This window comes from Nematolebias whitei, chromosome 23 (assembly GCF_014905685.2).
Source record: "Nematolebias whitei isolate Nwh7 chromosome 23, NemWhi1, whole genome shotgun sequence".
Lineage (NCBI taxonomy): Eukaryota > Metazoa > Chordata > Actinopteri > Cyprinodontiformes > Rivulidae > Nematolebias > Nematolebias whitei.
In genome coordinates, this window is record NC_056520.1 from 14,022,030 (window position 1) to 14,041,293 (window position 19,264).

General features: G+C 40.2%; 1 protein-coding gene across 1 annotated transcript in view; it reads right to left on the reverse strand.

Moving 5' to 3' along the window:
- Positions 1–17,014, reverse strand: part of LOC119428907 (major facilitator superfamily domain-containing protein 6) — a 29,839-nt gene extending 12,825 nt beyond the window's left edge. Inside the window, exons 1-3 of the mRNA XM_037696605.1 lie at positions 16,778–17,014; positions 14,645–16,124; positions 6,236–6,333 (exon numbers count right to left, since the gene is read on the reverse strand). Of these exons, the coding sequence (XP_037552533.1) occupies positions 6,236–6,333; positions 14,645–16,122 (1,576 nt within the window). The 5' untranslated portion in view covers positions 16,123–16,124; positions 16,778–17,014. The remainder of the gene's footprint in view (positions 1–6,235; positions 6,334–14,644; positions 16,125–16,777) is intronic.
- Between the last annotated feature and the right edge of the window lie 2,250 nt (positions 17,015–19,264).

Below are 19,264 nucleotides of genomic sequence, written 5' to 3' on the forward strand. Positions count from 1 at the left end.
TGTGTATGTCCTGTACATACTGCAGTTTTTACAATAAAGTGACTTTGACTTGACTTTTGAAAAACGATCAAGAGACTTGTTGAAGCAGCACACGTACGAGGCATTTTACCGACTCCGTTTTCCTCCCGACTCCACCAAGATGGCGCCGACGTAGGAATGCCGTTCAACGTCCAACGGGGCGTCTACGTATTAATGTCTAAGCATTTATTCATGATGGACCCAACTCCCCCTCTCCCCACCAATTTTTTTCTTTTTTCTTTTTTATTTTTTTTTTTGGGGGGGGGGGGGGGGGGTTGAGTTTCATTTATTGCATTTATAATAATAATAATGTCATCACAAGGTCAGCACTGTACGTTTCCATACAATGGCGAAATTAGTCTCTGCATTTAACCCATCCACCACCAGGTGGTGCAGTGGGCAGCTATTGAAAGCGCCTGGGGGGCATTTTGGGGATGAGGTGTGCTGCCCAGAGACACCACGTGATGTGCAGTGTCTGGGGATCAAACCTGGGACTTTCGGGTTCCAAGCCGGCTGCCCTGTCTCTACACCATCTCGGCCCCCATATTTATGATTCAGTGCAACACAAACACATTTAAAAGGTAACAGATCATTGTAACACTTGGTTTATTTCCATAATAATGAATTTAATTATTTAAATAAAATTTTATAATAAGACTCTATAACTCTGGACTCTGACACACACACACACAACCTAAATGTGTTGTACTGTTTTTGCAATCTGCACCTTAGCTACATCTCTGCTGCTATAAAAAAAAAAGAAAGAGAGAAACTCGTGTTTCTACCTCATGTACTACACATGTACTAATCAACACATGTCTCTAGTCTTGTCTCTTAATTGCTTGTTTAGATTAGATGTCTTTTTGCATTTATTATAGATCTGTTTGTATTTATTGTTCTGTTGTGGATCTGCACTGCGTGTTGTATTGTTTTGCACCGTGAGCCTGGGGAACACCGTTTCATTTCAATATGCACTTGTACGTAGCTGAAACGACGAGAAAACCTCTCACTTTAATCACTGGATGTCCGGCCCCTGAGCTGCTGGCGTTCAGAAACTGTACATGTACATTTCCTGCACCATCTCAATTTTCTGCTGGGGACAACTTCCTGTTTCAGTTGAAACTAGCACAGTCGTGTTACAACCACAGGCCCTATTCTCTGGGTTCCTGTTTGCATATTTCAGGATCTACAGGTGATTGGGAGCTAATTGGGAACTGGAGACAGCTGGCCAAAGTGTCCAGTGGAGTTCAGTTCAGAGAGAGGCAAAATGCTCATTGCTCTTTCAGATGATAATTCTTGAGTTAAAAAAATGAAACAATTTCCAAGTTATTCCTGCATGCTTCCTCCTTTTTGTTATGGTCTTTGAGACAGGCCATAACAAAGTGGGAACTCTCGTCCAATCGGAGTTACATTGTCGGTTTTGCTCTTTTTGCCAGCAGAGAGGGTGGCAAAAAAAAAAAAAGAGTAGCATAAATTTTTGGGGAAGCACGTACTGCATGTGCCGTGGAGTTAAAAGGGAAGTGTTGACGAAATTTGAAGTTGTGCAAACAATAATCAACGTTTCAGTCATTTAAACTGACTCCTCTGTAGGTTTTAGCGCGTCTCCTTCTTTAAGGATCCATGCGCCCTCAAGTGTTAGCGTGAGGTTATATGGTTGGAGTAGTTGTCTCGGGGGCAGAGCCATAGGTTACCAGACTGCTGGTCAACTTATCACACTGTTGGTATATAAAGTACACTGAGTGAAGTGCAACTTTACTTGTATACTAAATAGTGGTGTAACAGTACATGTGGGTGTATTGAATCGTTTCAGTACAGCATGTTCGGTTCGGTCCACGTGTGGTTATTTTTTCCACTCATTAAATTTTATTAACGAGAGATTATGCGCCGCGGAACTAAAGTTCCTAAGCGTGTTTCAGCACGCCGCAATTGTTGCATAGCCTTGCAGCACGCGCAGCATTAGCATTAGCTTCTCGTTGCGGTCTCCTGTTTGGGAACATTACGGCTTTCTTGGTAAAAGACAAGCGAACAAATCCAAAGCTGTGTGTCGACGTTGTTTCACGGAGATTGGCTCTGCAGCAGGCAACACATCGAACTTGTTAACGCGCTTGAAACGACACCATCCGAATGTGAACGCAGTTTGGTTCAAACGCAGATAACAGCAGCATTTAAACAACCTTTATAAGTAAGTAAGTAAAACTTTATTTATATAGCGCTTCTCAAGGTAAAAATCACAAAACGCTTCAACAAATCAGATAAACAAAAGCAAAAAAAACAAATTCAGGCAAAAGCAGATTTAAAAAGATAAGTTTTTAGCTGACTTTTAAAAGAAATCACCGAGTCCAGTGATCGGAGAGTTTGAGGAAGAGAGTTCCAGAGTCTTGGAGCCACGGAAGAAAAGGCTCCATCTCCTTTAGCTTTCAATTTTGTCTGGGGGACAGTCAGCAGGCCTTGATCACAGGACCTCAGAGCTCTGATCGGTGTGTAGGGATGTAAAAGTTCTGTTATGTAGTTTGGTGTTTGACCATGTAAAGCTCTCCAGGTTAAAACCAAAACCTTAAAATCCACTCGATGTTGAACTGGGAGCCAATGAAGTTGTTTTAAAAGTGGTGTTACATGGCAATACTTTGATGATCCAGTCAGGAGTCGAGCCGCAGCATTTTGCACAGACTGCAACCGGTCTAGGGAGGTTTTGTTGAAACATGTATACAGTGCATTACAATAATCCAGGCGAGATGAAACAAATGCATGAATTAACATTTCCATTTCTGGACGGGAAACAATATGGCTAAGTTTGGCCATGTTACGCAGATGGTAGAAACAGGAACGAACCAGAGACTTAATATGATTTTCCAGGGTAAAACAAGAGTCAAAGGTTAGCCCAAGATTTCTAACTGAGGACTTAGCTAAATGACCAAGAGGTCCAAGGTTCTGCTTTATCACTGCAGTTGTTTTTTCTGGAGCAAAGATGATTACTTCAGTTTTCTCGCTGTTCAGCTGAAGAAAACTTTCTGTCATCCAGCTTTTAACTGATTCCATACAGTTGAGTAAGATTTGTATTTTTGAAACCTCATTTGGTAAAAAAAGAGATGTACAACTGAATGTCATCGGCATAACAGTGATATGAGATATCCTTAAAAGATGACAGCATTGGACCAAGAGAGAGCAGATAGATCAAAAACAACAATGGCCCCAGAACAGAGCCCTGAGGTATCAGGTAATATCAGTATCAATACCAGGTTTATCAGGTAATTCAGATCGGTCCAGAGCAATAACGTTTTTAAAGCTCTGGATCTACGTCCGAATGTTGTTGATGCGCTGGCTTTAACGTTCTTGCGCCCCTCTACGACATCCCATCACGTCAATACTTAGCCAAAAAGCTGTAGCAGCACTTTATGAAAAAGCTAAAACTGATATTGTCAACAAGCCCTGGACCAGATTAAAGCCCTGCCACATCGATGATGAGCGAGAGAGAATATCCAACCACCTCATATGATGACCGTGCAAGAAGAGGTATTGTATTATTGTGATCTAATTAACTTTTTTTAATTTTTTAAACTCTGTGTTATTTACAGTCTGAGGATGATAGCAGCCGAGTCTTCTTCATCCACCAGATCACCTCCTGCTAAGAAGTCTGTAATGACTGAACTTGTTTACTTTGCACCTTGATTGAGGGATTATTACACATCTGTCCACTTGAAACCATTGATTTGATGGTGTAACCCATCTAATTGTGTGAAATGGAAAAGTATTGAAACGACTCTTTCTTATACATCAATCCAGCTTATGCTTGGCCATGCAGCTCTTAAGAAGGATTTTTTTTTTTGACAACCAGCCAGTGGGTTAATCTGACAGTGAAAATTTGGAAGGAATTGCGGAGCAGCTACTTCTCCAGGAGGAGATAAAACTTCATAGGTGACCAGCATATGACCCTGATTTTTTTTTTACCCGTCTTCTAATGCACTAGATCTAAACAGTGGGTGTCGCATGGCATTATCGCAGCATACACATTTATCGAAAAGACTAAACTCATGGCTTTTTGCCACTTTACGTAAAATGTATGGCCTGGAGAAACAAAACTTTTTCAGATACTTACAATTACGCAACTATATTAGAAAAAGGACAAACAAGTTTACCATTAAAGACTTCTCAATTGTTAACATTTTTATTAACACTGATAACCCTGGAAGTGACAAAGTTCTTCGAAGTACACTGTACCAATGTTTGATCAAACTTAAAAGGGACTCAACAAACTGCGGTATATAAAACAAAAATGGGAAAAATAAACTAACAGAGAATAAGCGGATAAGGGTCTGGGAAATACAGTTTACGTCAACTAACTCCAACTCCTGGCATGACTTTGGTTGGACGAACATAATATTCATATTATATTCATAACACTTCAACAAAAGTCTAAATTCAGTGCTACATCTGCAGTGTGCTGTAGAAATCAGATCATGGACATATATTTTGGCCGGGCCCACCTATACAGCCCTTGTGGACAGAAGGAACAAAAATATTCTCAAAGACAATGGGCTTGAATATCACTTGTTCCTTTACATCAATGCCTCTGGGACATTTTCAAGACGAACTAGCCACAGATGATGTTTACCTTCTGAAAATTTTCTTGATATCTGATAAAAGGCCATAACAAAATGATGGCTATGTAAAGACCCTCCCTCCTTTCATTATTGTCTATTGTCGTCTTTGTTGTCCACTGTTGTCATCGCTCTTCGTTAAAATCAAGTCTCTCTTATAAATGAGTCCCAGAGGCTTAATGGGATTAAACCTGTATAAATAAAAGTTGATATAGGGGAATGCAGGGCCTAATTTGTAAACCGATCAATGCTGGAACGCAAATAGTGGGAAGAAAGGGCTGGGAGTGTTTGGGGGCCATCCCCCATAAAATTTTGAATAAAGTAGATGCAATTTCCTGCATTTTGGTGTATTTTAACAGGTTAAGCATCTACATTTACCTACATTTGTAAACAATGATTCTGTCAAGAAGAGGCAGATCGTATGTGATATTAAGAAGTTCATAAGTGGTTGTTGTGTTTAAAATGAGTGTTTATGTACTTATTTTCAGTTTAAACATCCAATATAAGTTTCATTCGTTCAACGCAGTCATATTTGTTCATAACTTTATTATTAGTAAGCCTGAGAGTTACTGGATCCAAGCAAAACAGTCACTGGAACATACCCTATCAAAATAAGAGAGAGTTCCCGGATCCTGTTCTGGCGGGATCCGGCTCAAATAATACACAGTATTATATTACATTATTATTGGTTAGCGTATATCTTAGATCCTTGTATACTTTCTTTTTTTATATACTTTATATTTTTGTTGTTTTTGGGTGTAACAGACCTTGGGGACACAATTTCATTCCACGTCATGTACCACATGTGATGCGAATGACAAAGAACCTTGAACTTGAAATTAAGCATTGGGTGTGTGTGTGTGTATATATATATATATATATATATATATATATATATATATATATATATATATATATATATATATATGTGTGTGTGTGTGTGTGTGTTTATGTATATATTCCTTTTCTTTTGGTTAATTTTGTCAACCCTTGAACTCATAATGCTGTTGTTTATTGTCCAGAAGATTCATACATAATAAAAGGTAAAATAAATAAACTAACAGAGTCACCTGAACACAGAGAGAAGGTGGCAGCTCATCAAACAAAGTCCTCAAACGGCTGCAGAAATGTTTTCCGTCTGTAAAGCGCCTCGCTTCTTCCGGATAGCTTCAAACTGTGTTTTTGATCATTTCTCTGCTCAACCTTAGTTTAAGCAGGATGAGACGCTGAAGCTCTTTACTGAGCTTCGTTTGTTTGTTCTGTGGGCGGACGTCTGAAAGTAGACACGGGCCTGTGCAGCAGCTGCACGTAGTTTCGGCTTTATGCATGCGTCATCTAAAAGCAAAAACCAACAGGCACGATAAAATAAAGACAGAAGAAAAAAAAGGTCTGTCTGAGCTTTCCTGAAAGCGTTCTCTTCTTTTGAGGGCTATAAGCACGAACAGTTTTAAAGCTGTAGATTTAGCTTCTGCTCCTATAAAGTGGCTGTGTCAGAGCTGTTGATGAATGGTTGGCTGCAGGAGGAAGAAAGACGCTTGATAAGCGTCCTGTTGGGCAAACATGCTCAGTTCCTGCTCCTCCTCGGTTCTAATGGCCTGCCAGTGCAAATAAAAGGTGTTTACCTTGGAGGACCTCCATGGGCAGGACGATCCAGGCGTTCTCCAGGTATGAGATGTACAGGTAACGAGCCGTGTTGCAGGCCAGGCCGATGTACAGAACTCTGTGGGGTCAGACAGTTCAGTGTTACAAAGGGAAACTTTTCACACCAACATTTTTTTTTAATCAAACATCTAAAATCGGCCCCGTTTCGTGGCACAGAATGAGTGAAAGCACAACGTTTACAAGCTTAGTATCAAAGTTCGACTCTTTTTAATGAAGCTTAATTACTGGGAAGAATTTGAGCACGACTTATGGGTTAATCTGTTCAAGTTCAAGAATCTTTATTATCCCCGAGGGGCAATTTGTTTCAGTCAGTGGCACATAAAACATCCATACTACACAAGACGTGGAGACATTAAACTAACAGCACAGAAATCTTCACTAGGCCTGTCACGAAAACAAATTTTGCTGGGCGACTGTCTCAGAAATTATTGCGATAAACAATAATATTGTTTGAAATTTGAGAATAATTAGTAATTATTCTCAAATTTAAAAACAAACGTTTCTTTTTCTGCATGTAGTACCTTTTTTGACCACCAGATGGCAGTATAAGACTGTTTGAACCAAAGGATGGATAGTGAGGGAGCGAGCAAAATGTCTAAGAAAAATGGGAGGGAGGCCCCTTGACGTGACATGGGCTGTCTCTCCTTTTTTTTTTTTTTTGATTTTCAAAATGGTGGCCGCTCGGTGTGGTTTGAGATCTTTAGCATAGCATTTTTCACGCAAAGCTTTAAATAAAAGAATCAGTAAACAAGTTCTTTTTGCAGAGAAAAACATCTTTTTACACAAAGGCACAGGTTTCAACCGTGAATTTTGGAGCTTTGACAAGACGGAGGCTTTTTTCTTCCGACGTCGGCTTGTTAGCTTAGCTCGTAGCTTAGCCTCTCAGCTTAGCTGCTTTTAACGATCCAAAAATGCAATTTTTGGACGGTTAACATAGATTTTAAAGAGAAAAGAGAAAGGGAGGGGTCGGTGAAGAGAACTGGAGCTGAGCCTTTTTGTCATCCAGTGTCTTCAGTAGAAAGAGAGAGACACGAAGAAATGATAAAGCCGAGAAATGAAAATGAGGTCGATAATTTTCATTTATCATGCGATTAATTGATTTATTGTTTATCGCAACAGGCCTAATCATCATTGTTCGATGAGAAGCCTTATTGCTACAGGGATAGTCTGTCGTACATCTGGGCTGCAGATACCTGCGTCCAGATGGAAGCAACCTGAACTCGCCATGGAGTGGATGATCAGGATCTGCCAGAATCAGCCTGGCCTTGTTCACCTTCGCCTTGTGTAGGTCAGTGAGGTTCTGTAGGGCTGTGCCAGCAGTTTTTGCATCATTTTCGGGACAAAAATCTAAACGTATCAAAACATTCGTTTCTAATTTTGCAAAATAAACTTTCAGAAATGATTCATAAATAACCGACGAAGCTATATAACCAAAAACATTCCCATTTGACTAAGCTTCCTACTTCTAACGTCAAGCTTTTATAGTTTATCAAATAGCACAATTACTATGAATATTTTTTACTTCTCTCGTCTGAAACACCGAGACAGAATCAAACTTGTGTTTGTATAAAGCCGACATTGTGCAGCCGTCTGGGCACAAACACGCACACACCCATCCTCCGTCATTCATGTGTTCATCAGCAGAGAGGATTAGTTCAGTGTTTGTGTATAGCAGCCCTGCTGAGAACACAAAGACCGACGGCGGCGGATCAGAACAGCACTCGAACAGCTGATCAGTCTGTCAACATTAAAAATGCAATAACTTTTTTTTTTAAACATCAAGATGTTTAAATAGGTGCTCACTGAGAAGGCGAGGCCGATGGCCCCGCCCCCTCTAATGCAACGCTTGAAACAAAACCACAGACGTCTCATTCAGAGCGTTTGAGAAGAGCTCAGCGTGACAAAATGATGCAGACATTTGCGAAAGACGCAAACAAAGAAATTAAAGTGGTGCAAACTGAAGATAAATTATCGGACCTTGAAGGGGCTCATTTTAATATTCAACAATAAAGCTTCAGTATTCAAAACAAGCGTTCATTCTATGCTTCTTAAAGCAGCAGAAAGTTTTCAGCACTGAAGCTGTTTTCTGCGTCTGCTTGTGTTCAGGAAGCGAAAACTGCAGCAGCTCGATGTAAGCGTCAGTTTCTGATCAACGCTGCTGAAACATAAAAATGAAAAATGTTCATTTATTCTTCCAAACATTTCCTGTCACATTTCTTTCCAAGGAGCAGGAAGAAGTTTAACCTCATCTACTCCTGCCAGTTAAAGCTTTTGAACAACTCTATCATTTCAACTTCCTGTTCTTTTTATGGAAAACAGAACAAAATTCATAAAATCAGCGACAATATCTCCATCTTTTACGTAACGGCAGTCCCTCGCTACTTCACGGTTCGACTTTCATGGATTCGCTCTATCGCAGTTTTTCAAAGTACGATTAAACATGAGTAAATAAAAGTACAGGACACACGATTGTCAACTTTAATATTACTCACGTGATTGAGACAGTACTGGATATTGTACAGTAAAAAGTTTTTTAAAATGAAATACTTCAGACAGGCGCCACCATTTTGTAGTTTTCTCTCAGTAAGTCTGCACTGTATCTCCACTCATAAGGACTATATTTCCCAGAAGCCAACAGGGCCCCACCCAAAAGCCCCATTTCCTCCTGCTGAAACACTAGAGGGAAAGTTTTGATCTGATCGGAAAAAGTTTGGCTCTTATTACAGTGACTTCGGCGCCCAGCGGATGCAGAGAGTCACACGGAACCCACCAAACTGGACCAGAACCAGACCTCCAGACCCATCGGTGAATCTTGAGAGCTGGTAGCTGGTCCACGAGGACTTCTGAGAAGGACGCGCTCCGCTGAAGGTCCAGCGTTCCATCCGGAACCCACTGCCACCACCCCGAGCCAGAGAGCCGACCAGAACCAGCAGGGTAGGTCCACCGAAACGGAACCAAGTCGGAGCGGAACCGAGCCGCTGCTGTTCTGCAGAGCTAGTGCGTAAAATTTAGTAGCTACATATATAGTACTGCATGTATGTTGTTAAAATGATGTAGGTTTAAGAGTTTAGAACATTGCAAGAGTGTGGGAAGTTTTTTTTTATAAATGTATATAAATACTGAAATAAATATAAAGTTGCTACTTAGTGGATTTTCACTTAAGGGGGTGGGTGGGAATCTGGAACATAACCCCTGCAATAAATGAGTGACTACTGTATTTGTATCATTTTAAACTATATTAATTTTTTTAATTTTACAACTTGTTTGGCCTCTATATCAAGAATTACTTATTAATCTGATGTCCTTATTCAGCATTGTATTTATCCATTGTATATTACTTTTATATGTATATTATTAGGGATGCACGGTATTGGATTTCTGGCCGATATCCGATATGTTAAAACTTATTTGGCCGATAACCGATACTGATACCAATATTTTTAATATACTTTCCTTTGTCAGAACATATTCCTCTTACTTAGGTTTATTTGCTACAAAAACTGTGTAACAGCTGTAAGAGCTGGTGACATATATTCAGTAACAGCCATATGATATGCATAGCACTTTAACTTACATTAAATGAAAAGTGTTAAATGTTATTTATTAGCATTAGTCAGCTGTGATGCTGTCTCACTTGTGGAGGTTTGTTCCAGGTTCCTATAGCTGCAGTGTGGGATCCTCTGCACTCTTGTGCCTTTTTAAGCTCAAAGTTTTTGTCTATCCATTGTGCCGTAACACTAATCATGCTAACGGGGCTAACACGACGTCCAAATGCCTGTGGTAAAACTCACCCAAGTGCTATCGGCTATTAGCTTCTCAATGACGTCGGAAATGACGGCTTGTAAATCGGGTAAGGCTACGTCGGAAAAACATCAACTGAGGACGTTGTAGCGAGGCTCAACATAGTCCAAAAATCTTCAGAATCTGACGTCGTCAACGAAAAAAAAACCTTCCACAGCTCCGACATTTTGACGTCTTCCTCTGCGCCATGATCAGATCAGGTGGGCGCACGTGACGTCATCACGTTGCGCTGCAGGCATCCTTGTCACTGGGTTGTCATACAAAAACAGCGCCTATTATATCTGTGATTATTTTGATGGAATGGCCGATGTCCGATATTTAACTTTATCGCCAATATCATCCAATACCGATACCATGCCGATAATATCGTGCATCCCTATATATTATAGTTTACGTTTATAGTTCTTTGGGATTTTCTTCTTCACAATGAAAACCAGAAGTGTGTTGCAAATGTTAACATTAACTAAACAAGAGCTTTTCTTCTCTTAAACTGACCTTTCTTCAACGTATTCATTCTTTCTAAAGCAACAGTTGGGAGAACTGGGGATTATTTTAGCAAAAAATACACTTCCCAATCAAAAAAAACAAGAATTTTTAAAGTGAGAGAACAGTAACCGAAGTTGAGATGACCTGAATAAACCAGCTGTGTTCCTACTCTCTGATCCACCTGAATTGTTTTAACACCTTCAGTGATATTTTAATGAATCGAATCCTTTTTGAAAGCATTGCTCCTCCCCTCCTCGAGCGCTCCCAGCAGCCTGAAATCTGACACTCGGCTCTCAGATGTCGACATTCACTGACACAAGACACGCCGAGCATCAACGACGCCTTTGTCTCAAAGAGGAGCGATGGCTCGTCACTGACCTGCTACAAAAACACAACGAGGCTCTGACGCTGCTGCCGAACCGTCCACCGACTCGTTCGCAAATATAAACACACACTTTGTCGTCTCGCATTTCATCAGCGAACCGATTGTGAAGCTCCGTCTCTTCGAAACGTTCAAAACTACATCCAAACTGGTGTAAGCAATCAAGCTGCGTCAAATGTTTCTGACCAAACAGGAAGTGAAGGAACCGGTGCTGCCAGTACCTGAACACATCACCCCATAGACTGGAGCTCGGAGTAAAACAAAACATGACACATCTGAAGGTTTGCATCTCCTTTTGTTGTATTTGTGGGTTTCATGAAGTGGTGAGAAGCCCACGTCAAGTGGGTCCGATCAGAACCCAGAATCTAATGACGTACATTACGTGCAAAGATGCAATGTGAATGCTTATTGCAGAAGAACTTGCTGAAAAACAGCTGAAATTAGCTAAATATATATATAAGAAATGCTGAAATGGAGCTGAAATGGAACAACATGCCTAAATCAGCAGAAGAAAGCAGAAAGAACACATTTGCTGAATTTGGTTTAAATAAGCAGAAATGAGCACAAACATTAGTAAATTAGCTGAAAAAGCTGAGATTAGCAAAAGAAACAGCTGAAAAGTAGCTAAAAAGTCAGAAAGTAGCTTAAATTACCAGTGGAGAGAGCACAGTTGTACCCAGTCAGGCTGGAAGAAGCAGGAATGAGCACAAAAAAGTGGAAAATGTCTGAAAAAAGCAGAAATTTGAAAAAAAAACAAAAAAAAAGCAACTGAATAGTAGCTAAAGAAGCAAAAAGAAGCTTAAATTACTAGAAGGAAGTAGAGAGAGCACATTTTTGCTGAATTAGGCTGAAAAAAGCTTAAATCAGTGCCAAAATTTTGGAATTAGCTGATAAAGCGAAAATTAGCATCAAAACAGCTAAATAGTAGCTGAAATAGCTGAAACTGCCAGAAATAAGCTGAAAGAAGCATTACAAGCTGAAAGTAGCAGAAAGAAGTTAGTAGAAGCACAGAAATGTTGTAGCTAGCAGAAAGAAGCACAAAACAGCTGAAAAAAACCCGCTGAAATTAGCTAAAAGTAGACTTTTTTTTAATTGCACAAGGAAGCTGAAAGAAGCTGAACCAGAACAAAACGTGAAAGGAGCAGTAAAAGGTTGTGAACACATCTAAAGATGTGAAGGATGGAAAATGAGCTCAATTCATTTTCTATGAGGAAAAAAAAATGGCAGAAAAGGCTAAATATTTAAAAAAGCTAAAGTTGCACCAATACTAAAAGTCACAGCAGGATTGTCCTGAAAGAGCTGAACGTTTTGATTTATGATTTGTTGAAATAGCTTAAAAACTGCGGAAGGAGATAGTCGGAAGAATATTAAATATAGACAGGATCACAATAGTGTGAATGCTTAATAAGCATTCACACAATGATGTCCTAAAACTGGTTTGACCTGTGAGCATCAACAGGAACTTCTTTAATGGACCCTCAAACCAGCTGAGATGGTTCTCCTCATTACTGAAGATGAATCATCCATGATTTAGAAAATTTTTATTTTTCGTTCATCTGACCTTTGACAAGTTTTGAACCAGAAAAAAAGCACCAAACATTAAGGATAAATCATCAAATATTGCTTCTTTTTTTTTTTTTTTTTTTTTGTCCGACTAGTTTTTTTTGGTTGGTAAACTGTTGACATCGGAGCGTTTCTGGAAGTGTTTCAGGACAAGTCTTTAAAGGTGTGGCAACCCAAAGGTCAAATTTTTTTGGCACAAAGATTTCCGCAGGGAGGGGTGCAACAGGGTGACAAGGGATTATGGGTCCAGATGAAAACGTTAACAATATATTTAAGAAAGAAAAAGCTTGTGCTACCAGCTCCAGCTCCTGGCCTCTCCTGTCTGCTTTCTCATGAGCCTTTACAGTTCTTTAACTCCACACTTCTGTTTACACTTAAACTTACAGATCAAGAATAAAAACCAAACGTATCTGATCGTTTATTGTCTGGATGTTCATGAAGCATTCACTCTATTGGGATCCATTTTCCTTCTGTGCATTTTTCGGCATCTTTCTCGTTCCACAATTTTTGTGCCATTTCATCAAATCGTATCAAAAACGTTCAGCTCGTTAAGGAGAAGGGTGCTGTGACTTTTGGTGCTGGTGCAACTTTAGCTTTTTGATATATTTAGCCTTTTCTGCCACTTTTTTCTCATAATAAATGAATTTAACATCCTTCAAATCTTTAGATGCGTTTACAACCTTTTACTGCTCCTTTCACGTTTTGTTCTGCTTCAGCTACTTTCAGCTACTTTGTGCAAATTTAAACTTTTTTCCAGCTATATCCAGCTGTTTTGTGCTCCTTCCAGATTATTTATGCCAACTACATTTTTGTGCCTCTTCTAACTTCTTTCTGCTAATTTCAGCTTGTTATGCTCCTTTCAGCTTATTTCTGCAAGTTTCAGCTTTATATATTTCAGCTAATATATAGCTGTTTTATACTAATTTAAGGGTTTTCAGCCAATTCCACATTTTTTACACTAATTTTGGTTTTCAGCATACTTCAGCAAAAATGTGCTCTCTCCACATCCTTCTTGTGATTTCAGCTTTTTTTTTTTTTGCCTTTTTAGCTACTTTTCAGCAGTATTTTCTTTTGCCAATTTCAGCTTTTTTCTGATAATTTCCACTTTTTGTGCTAATTTCTGCTTCTTTCAGCAAACACGTGTTCTTTCTGCTTTCTCCTGCTACTTTAAGCCTTTTCTACCTTTTCAGCTATTTTTTTAATAACTTTTTTAGCCAATTTCAGCTTTTTTCAGATAAATCCAAGTTTTTTGTGGTAATTTCTGCTACTTTCAGTCAAATTAATTTATATCTACTAATTTCAGCTTGTTATGCTCCTTTCAGCTATTTTCTGTTAGTTTCAGCTTTCTCTGCTATTTCAGCTACTTTTTAGCTGATTTTGTACTTTATTTAGCCTTTTCAGCTAATTCCACTTTTTTTTTTTTTTTTTTAGCTCATTTCAGCTCCTTCCACTTCCTTCTGGTAGTTTAAGCTTCTTTCTGCCTTTTCAGCTATTTTCTGCTAATTTCAGCTAATTCCTAATTGTTGTGCTCATTTCTGCTCATTTAAACCTATTTCAGAAATATGTGTTCTTTCTTCTGAATTTAAGCTTGTTCTTCCATTTCAGCTACATTTCAGCTACATTTCAGCTACATTTCAGCGTGTTTTTCAGCCAATTTCAGCTGTTTTTCAGCAATAAGCATTCACACTGCATTTTTGCCAGAAATGCACTTTCTATAGTTTTATTTTTTTTTTACAGATTTCTCATGTTGTTCTGATTATGTAAACTCTTTAAAACAGAAATATGAAATTACTTTTTCCTCAATACACGTCATTCGTCAGTCATTTTGAAAATCACAATCGTTTCACTAATTTCTAATAAAATATTTTATCGCAGGTCATCAAAAACTCTAAATGAAAATTCAAACTGCGCTGAACAGTTCGACTTCACATTATGACAGAAAACAGAACAAAGTCTTCTGAAACACTCCACTCCTCTCGATTGCTCTTTTTATTTCCACGCCTTAATATGTAACAGAACAGTTTTAAGCTCCTCCAGCTGTTTCCGCCCACACATGGAACTGTTTCCGCCTTTTGTTGGCTTCTCGAGATGCGTTTCTGCCATCTTATTCAAAATAAGCAAACATCAAGACTCTTACCTGACGTGTCCCACCAGCTCGATGAACTTGTGGCTGGTGAAATAAGCTCCGAGCTCGGAGATGTGGCTCAGGACGGAGCAGATCCCGAACAGCGTGGTGGTCCCCTTCAGGTCCTCCAGGTGCCAGTACAGGAAGCTGAAGACGAAGCCGTAGCCGAAGCCCATGAACCAGGCGACGAAGAGGACAGAGCTGTAGCGCACCGTGCACAGCAGCCTCAGCAGGTCGCCATAGTGAAACTCCTGTGGGGCTTCGGGGGCGGACGGCGTCTGGTCTGAGGAGCTGGATTCAGGCGGCGTCTGGTAGTCTGTGGAGTCCTCCACCACCTCCGGCACCTCCTGACGACGCTCGTCTCCTTTTTCAAAGTAAAACTGGGTGGCAACGATGAACGCCACGCCCATCAGCACGCCGAAGACGATGAAGGCCAGCTGGTAGTTGTGCAGGCGGTACTCCGGCAGGGTGCAGCCGATGCCGTCGATCAGGACGGTGATGTGCGTGTTGTCGATCCAGATGCCCACCAGCAGCATGGCCAGACCCCAGCCCAGGGAACCCCACATCCTCTGCAGGCCGTAGCGATCACGGGCTTTCCCCAAGTACTGCAGGGTGACGGTGTCCACGATGGTAACGGCAGGCGCGCTGAAGAACTCGCCCACGATAATGACGAGAAGAATGAGCAGAAAGACGCTTTCCACCTGGTCCTGGTTGTAGACGATGTGGTACTCCTTATAGGGAGTTGAAGCAGGGGAGGTGGTGGTCGTTACGGTGGAGTTTGGCGTGAGCTCGGTGCCGTTGGGTGCCGCCAGGCGAGCCGACGTCGCGTTCATCTCAGTGCTTCGCTCGTACCGATGAAGAACGTTAAAAGAGGAGTGCAGGAGGCTCAGAAACTCAGGGAGCTCTACAACGCTCCTCCGACTCCTCGTGAGGTTTGTGGAGCCGTTTGTCAGAGTCAAGATTCCAGGAGGGGGCGGCGTGGTCGGCGTCAGCGACGCCCCCTTCTCCTCGCACTTCATCTCCACTGGTTTGACGAAGCCGATGCCACCGTTGAACACCAGCCAGCAGAAAACGGAAAACAGCAGGACGACCTTCCCTTTTTTAAACCGGTCTGCCACCACACCCCAGAAGGGGGCGCTGCAGAACTCGATGAAGTACCGTATTCCCACGAGCAGGCCGCTGCGGCTCGGCGACATGCCGAGCTGTTTGTAGTAAATGGCCAGCAGGGGGTGCAGCGAGCCGTAGGCGGCGTAGAAGAAGAAGTAGAAGACTTTGGAGACGAGGAGGTGGCTGTTGACCCGGAGGCACATCCTTTCACAGCAGTCTACAGGGTCTGGCTGCGGGGGCGGCGGCGGCGGCGGCTCGGGCGGCGGCGACTCGCCCGCCTGTGGCGCCGCGGCCAGGGTGTTGAACGGCTCGTCCAGAACATACCTCCTCTTCTGCTCCTCTTCATCATCCGTCAGGATGGCAACCTTGTCGTCAGCTGCCATATCTGGAAGATAGGAAAATAAAGCGTTGGAAGAGCTGCACGTTCAACAACCAAACGATGGGAGGGTTTCGCTCACAGCAGCCAGTTCAACTTCCTGTCAACAACAAAAGAAGCTGCGTAAACAAACCAGTCGTTAGTTGATCCTGTGCTTTTCTCTTACTGATGTCATTTAACGCTCTGCATTTGTTCTAACGCTCATCTCTGTGGGGCATAAAACACATAATTTGTTTCATTTGGATTTTGCATGGTTGAAAGTATTTTTTTCTGGTTTTGAAACAACAGAATTAATACAACCCTTTGTGTCTTCTTGGTCTAATCCAAGTTTAACCTGTGGAAATTGTATGATTTGGATAAACGAGTCATGAATTTGCACAAAAACTGTTGTTTTGTTGCACAAACCTTGTGCTGAAAATAGTCTGTCACTGATGAAAAAGTGACAGTTTGTGCAGAACATTTTTTTTTTTATTTGCAGCCAAACTCAATGCAAAAAGTGTCAAATTTAAGCGACCAATAATGTAAACCGGTTTAACAAGCAGGGAATGACAGTACTCTATTGTCACTTCCTACTGGTTACCGATTTCCCTTGTAAATTCAAATAAACCATTTAAAATACTTTTCGAGAAACTTAAACGGAAATTAAACAATTTATGTCTTACCTGGTCAGGTTACCGCTCCCAATAAACTATGACTGCGCAGTTTTCTTTTGAAATTTCGTCTACTCGGTGGGACATTTTTCACTCAAAAGTCGAGAAAATTGTTGCCGATGTTTGGTGGATATTGGTTCAATTTACCGGAAAGCGTCCATTCTTGTTTTTCAGGGAGAAATTAAAGCTTTTCTCCGGCTCGGTTCCCTTTTGTTATGAGAACAACGGCGGCTCGTCTAACCGGAGCTCCCACCTGTCCGGACCGAGCGTCAAGTCGACCGCTAGCAATGTTATACCTTCCGGTTATACCTTTCAAAATAAACCACGTTTGCGCTGTACGTCGAGCGCGAAGCGTTTCTTCGTCGATAAAAATGTACATTTGTTCACACATTGAACATAAACATTTGACTTTCAATAATTATAAATTATTACAACACTCTCAAAATCACTATTCATTCACTCAAGCTTTATTTCAACCTATTAGTTTTCATAACAAATTACAATTTCATTTTACAAAGCAATTAAGTATATATGAGAAATACGTTTTATACAGAAATGAAAATGATGCTAAAATGTTCGTGCCAAAAAATAAAAAGGACAATAATTCAGCGTTCACATTTTAAACAGGTCACGTTATTGTGCTTTTATTTTTTCTATATCCGGTTACCGTTGTATGATTTCCGGCTATTTGAAGCAGCAGAACAGCGTCTCCGCCTGGGCGTCGCTGCTGCATAAATTAAAGGGAAACGTTCACCAATCACACTGTTAACACACCATTCTTAGATCTACAATGTCTTTTAAGAGACTTCACCCAAATATACGAGCTTCGAGTGAATTTATGACGAAAACAGGGGCCTATTATTTGACAATAAACACATATTCAATTCAAAGAGAAAAAGAAACGCAGATACACAAGTCCAAACAGTTTTTATTGTCATTATTATAAATTAGTTATAAATATAATCGTAAATATCATATAATTTAGTTCAAAAATATAAAAAAAATTACAGTTGTTTATGTTGAACTGCTTCATTAAGACGTTCACACTGACTGAAAGTCATTGTATTGTATTGGAGAACTGAATCAACCTATAGGTTTCAACTTTTAACTGACGTGGGAACAGGTGAGTGAGAATTTCAAGTGTTTCATAAAAGAAGAACATGTTCCTGGAGGATTACCGTATTTTCCGGTGTATAAGTTGCATCAGTCAAAAAAAAAAAAAGCATTATGAAGAGGAAAAAAAAATACATAAGTTGCATTTATTATGCATCACTGCTGACCCGTTGAGTTTATTTAACGGTCCAAACAGTTTTATTTCACCTGGGCGGCGCAGCGCCATCCATCCATCTATTGCGGCCAGAGCCGCTAACTCTCCAACGTTCCTCCACCTGCACCAGCTGAGTGCACGGGAGGACTCGCAGTTCTAGTTCTTCAAAAATTTCAAGCGTCAGTCGAAAATTGCATTATGAATATGGAAAAAAAAAAAACGTATATAAGTCGCAGGGCTGACAAATCTATGCAAACAACCGAGACTTATATGCTGGAAAATATGGTAATATTCTTAGAAGAAGAATACAAACCACACCCAGCTGCTTCAGGGAAAAAGGCCTGACATCAAATGATTTTCTGTGCAGTGAGTCCTCTTTACCTGCAAATGTGACATTTGAACAGTGTTGCCAGATTGGGCGATTTACCACCAGTTGAGCGGTTTTCATTCTTTTTTTGCGGGTAAAAAAAATGCTTTGGGCAGGAGGGAAAAATTTGGGCGGATGTGGAGTCAGATCAGCAGTTTCTGAGTTAACCAATTAAAAACATTTCAAACAAGCATCATTGTTTCATAACAAAGCTCCCCTGACTTTTCTCCATCACTGATTGGCCTATTGTCATCAGACAGGGCGTTCACAATTTCGTTGAGTGAGCTGAGGCGTTGCAGCGGGACGTCAGAGCGGCCTCCATATTGAATGTGGCAGAACTGGACTGAACTTCATAAAGCAACGTTCTACAAAGAGTTTTATGTTAATGCCTGTCATTCAAACACACTAATACATCTGGAAAACAAACAGGCACCAAATACAACATTTGTAATTTTTAAAGTGATTATTAAAAATGTTTACTCCTTAAATATTTACGATAAACCATCATATGTATTATTTTGAGTGTTTACAACTACTAATGTGTGTAACACTTCAACTGTAGTAACAAATATAGAAATATTCATATTGAACATTTAATCTGTGTCTATAACCAGATCATGAAACGTGACATGTGGATTTTCTGAATAAAGAACACCAACATCACATTTAACTGATTTTGATTAATCACATCGATGAACAAATAAACACCTAAGTATGTATAACTATAAATATATATATATATATACATGTATATACACACACACATATCTATCTATATATACATATATATACACATATATATAAATATACATATATACACACATATAAATATATATATATATATATATATATATATATATATATA